The sequence below is a fragment of the Monodelphis domestica genome, chromosome 5, assembly GCF_027887165.1.
Source record: "Monodelphis domestica isolate mMonDom1 chromosome 5, mMonDom1.pri, whole genome shotgun sequence".
Lineage (NCBI taxonomy): Eukaryota > Metazoa > Chordata > Mammalia > Didelphimorphia > Didelphidae > Monodelphis > Monodelphis domestica.
In genome coordinates this window covers 102,730,820-102,731,496 of record NC_077231.1, presented here as the reverse complement: position 1 = coordinate 102,731,496, position 677 = coordinate 102,730,820, and the positions used below count along the sequence as shown (strand labels likewise).

The following is a 677-nucleotide window of genomic DNA, read 5'->3' as shown; positions in this document are numbered from 1 at the left end:
AGCCACCCTGGGAGGAAATCAGGAGAAGCATTAACTCTAGGCTAGCAGACTCCCTGAGAGAAGGCATAGGACGCAGCCCGCGGGGAGCAAGCCTACAGCAGGCGTTTAATTCGTGTTTTTCGTTCCTTCTCCCCTCACCACCCCGGCACACAGAAGGTACTTAATTTAATCATTGCCCGACCATGGCCGGACTGTACCTACCTGGGCTCCTCAGCGCATTGTGGCCGGGCTCAAACAAGGCGGCCACGCTCCCCGCGCAGGAAGGCTCGGCCCTTGTCCAGCTGCCTCTGCACTGCCTCCGGGCCAACCCCGGGCGGCAGCGGGCGGCGGAACTCACGGCGCACGGCCTCCACGTAGAAGTCACGGTCAGTGTAACGCAGCCCGCGGGCCCGGCGCAGCAGGGCCCGGTACAAACCCAGCACCGCGCCGCGGCCGGGCTCGGCCATGAGGGTCCGGGGGCCCGGAGCCGCGAGCGAGCCGTCAGCGAGGTGGGGAATAGGGCTGGAGGGGTGACAGGAAAGCAACCTCACAGGCCCGCCGCCTCTTCCTCCATGCCGCGGTCACCGGGCAACATGGCTGATCCGCTTCCGGGGCACGACCTCTGTGGAAGAGGATGAGGAACGTGCAGAGGACGAGAAAAGGCCTTTGGGGGAGGGACTTCCTGTACTAGAGGCTAC

At 65.0% G+C, this 677-nt stretch overlaps 1 protein-coding gene across 1 annotated transcript; it reads right to left on the bottom strand.

Annotated features, from left to right (window-relative positions):
- Positions 1-230: 230 nt before the first annotated feature.
- LOC130454541 (mitochondrial ribosome and complex I assembly factor AltMIEF1) lies at positions 231-446 on the bottom strand. Its single transcript, XM_056798971.1, has one exon. It carries the CDS (start codon positions 444-446, stop codon positions 231-233), a length of 216 nt encoding a protein of 71 aa, XP_056654949.1.
- Positions 447-677: the final 231 nt, after the last annotated feature.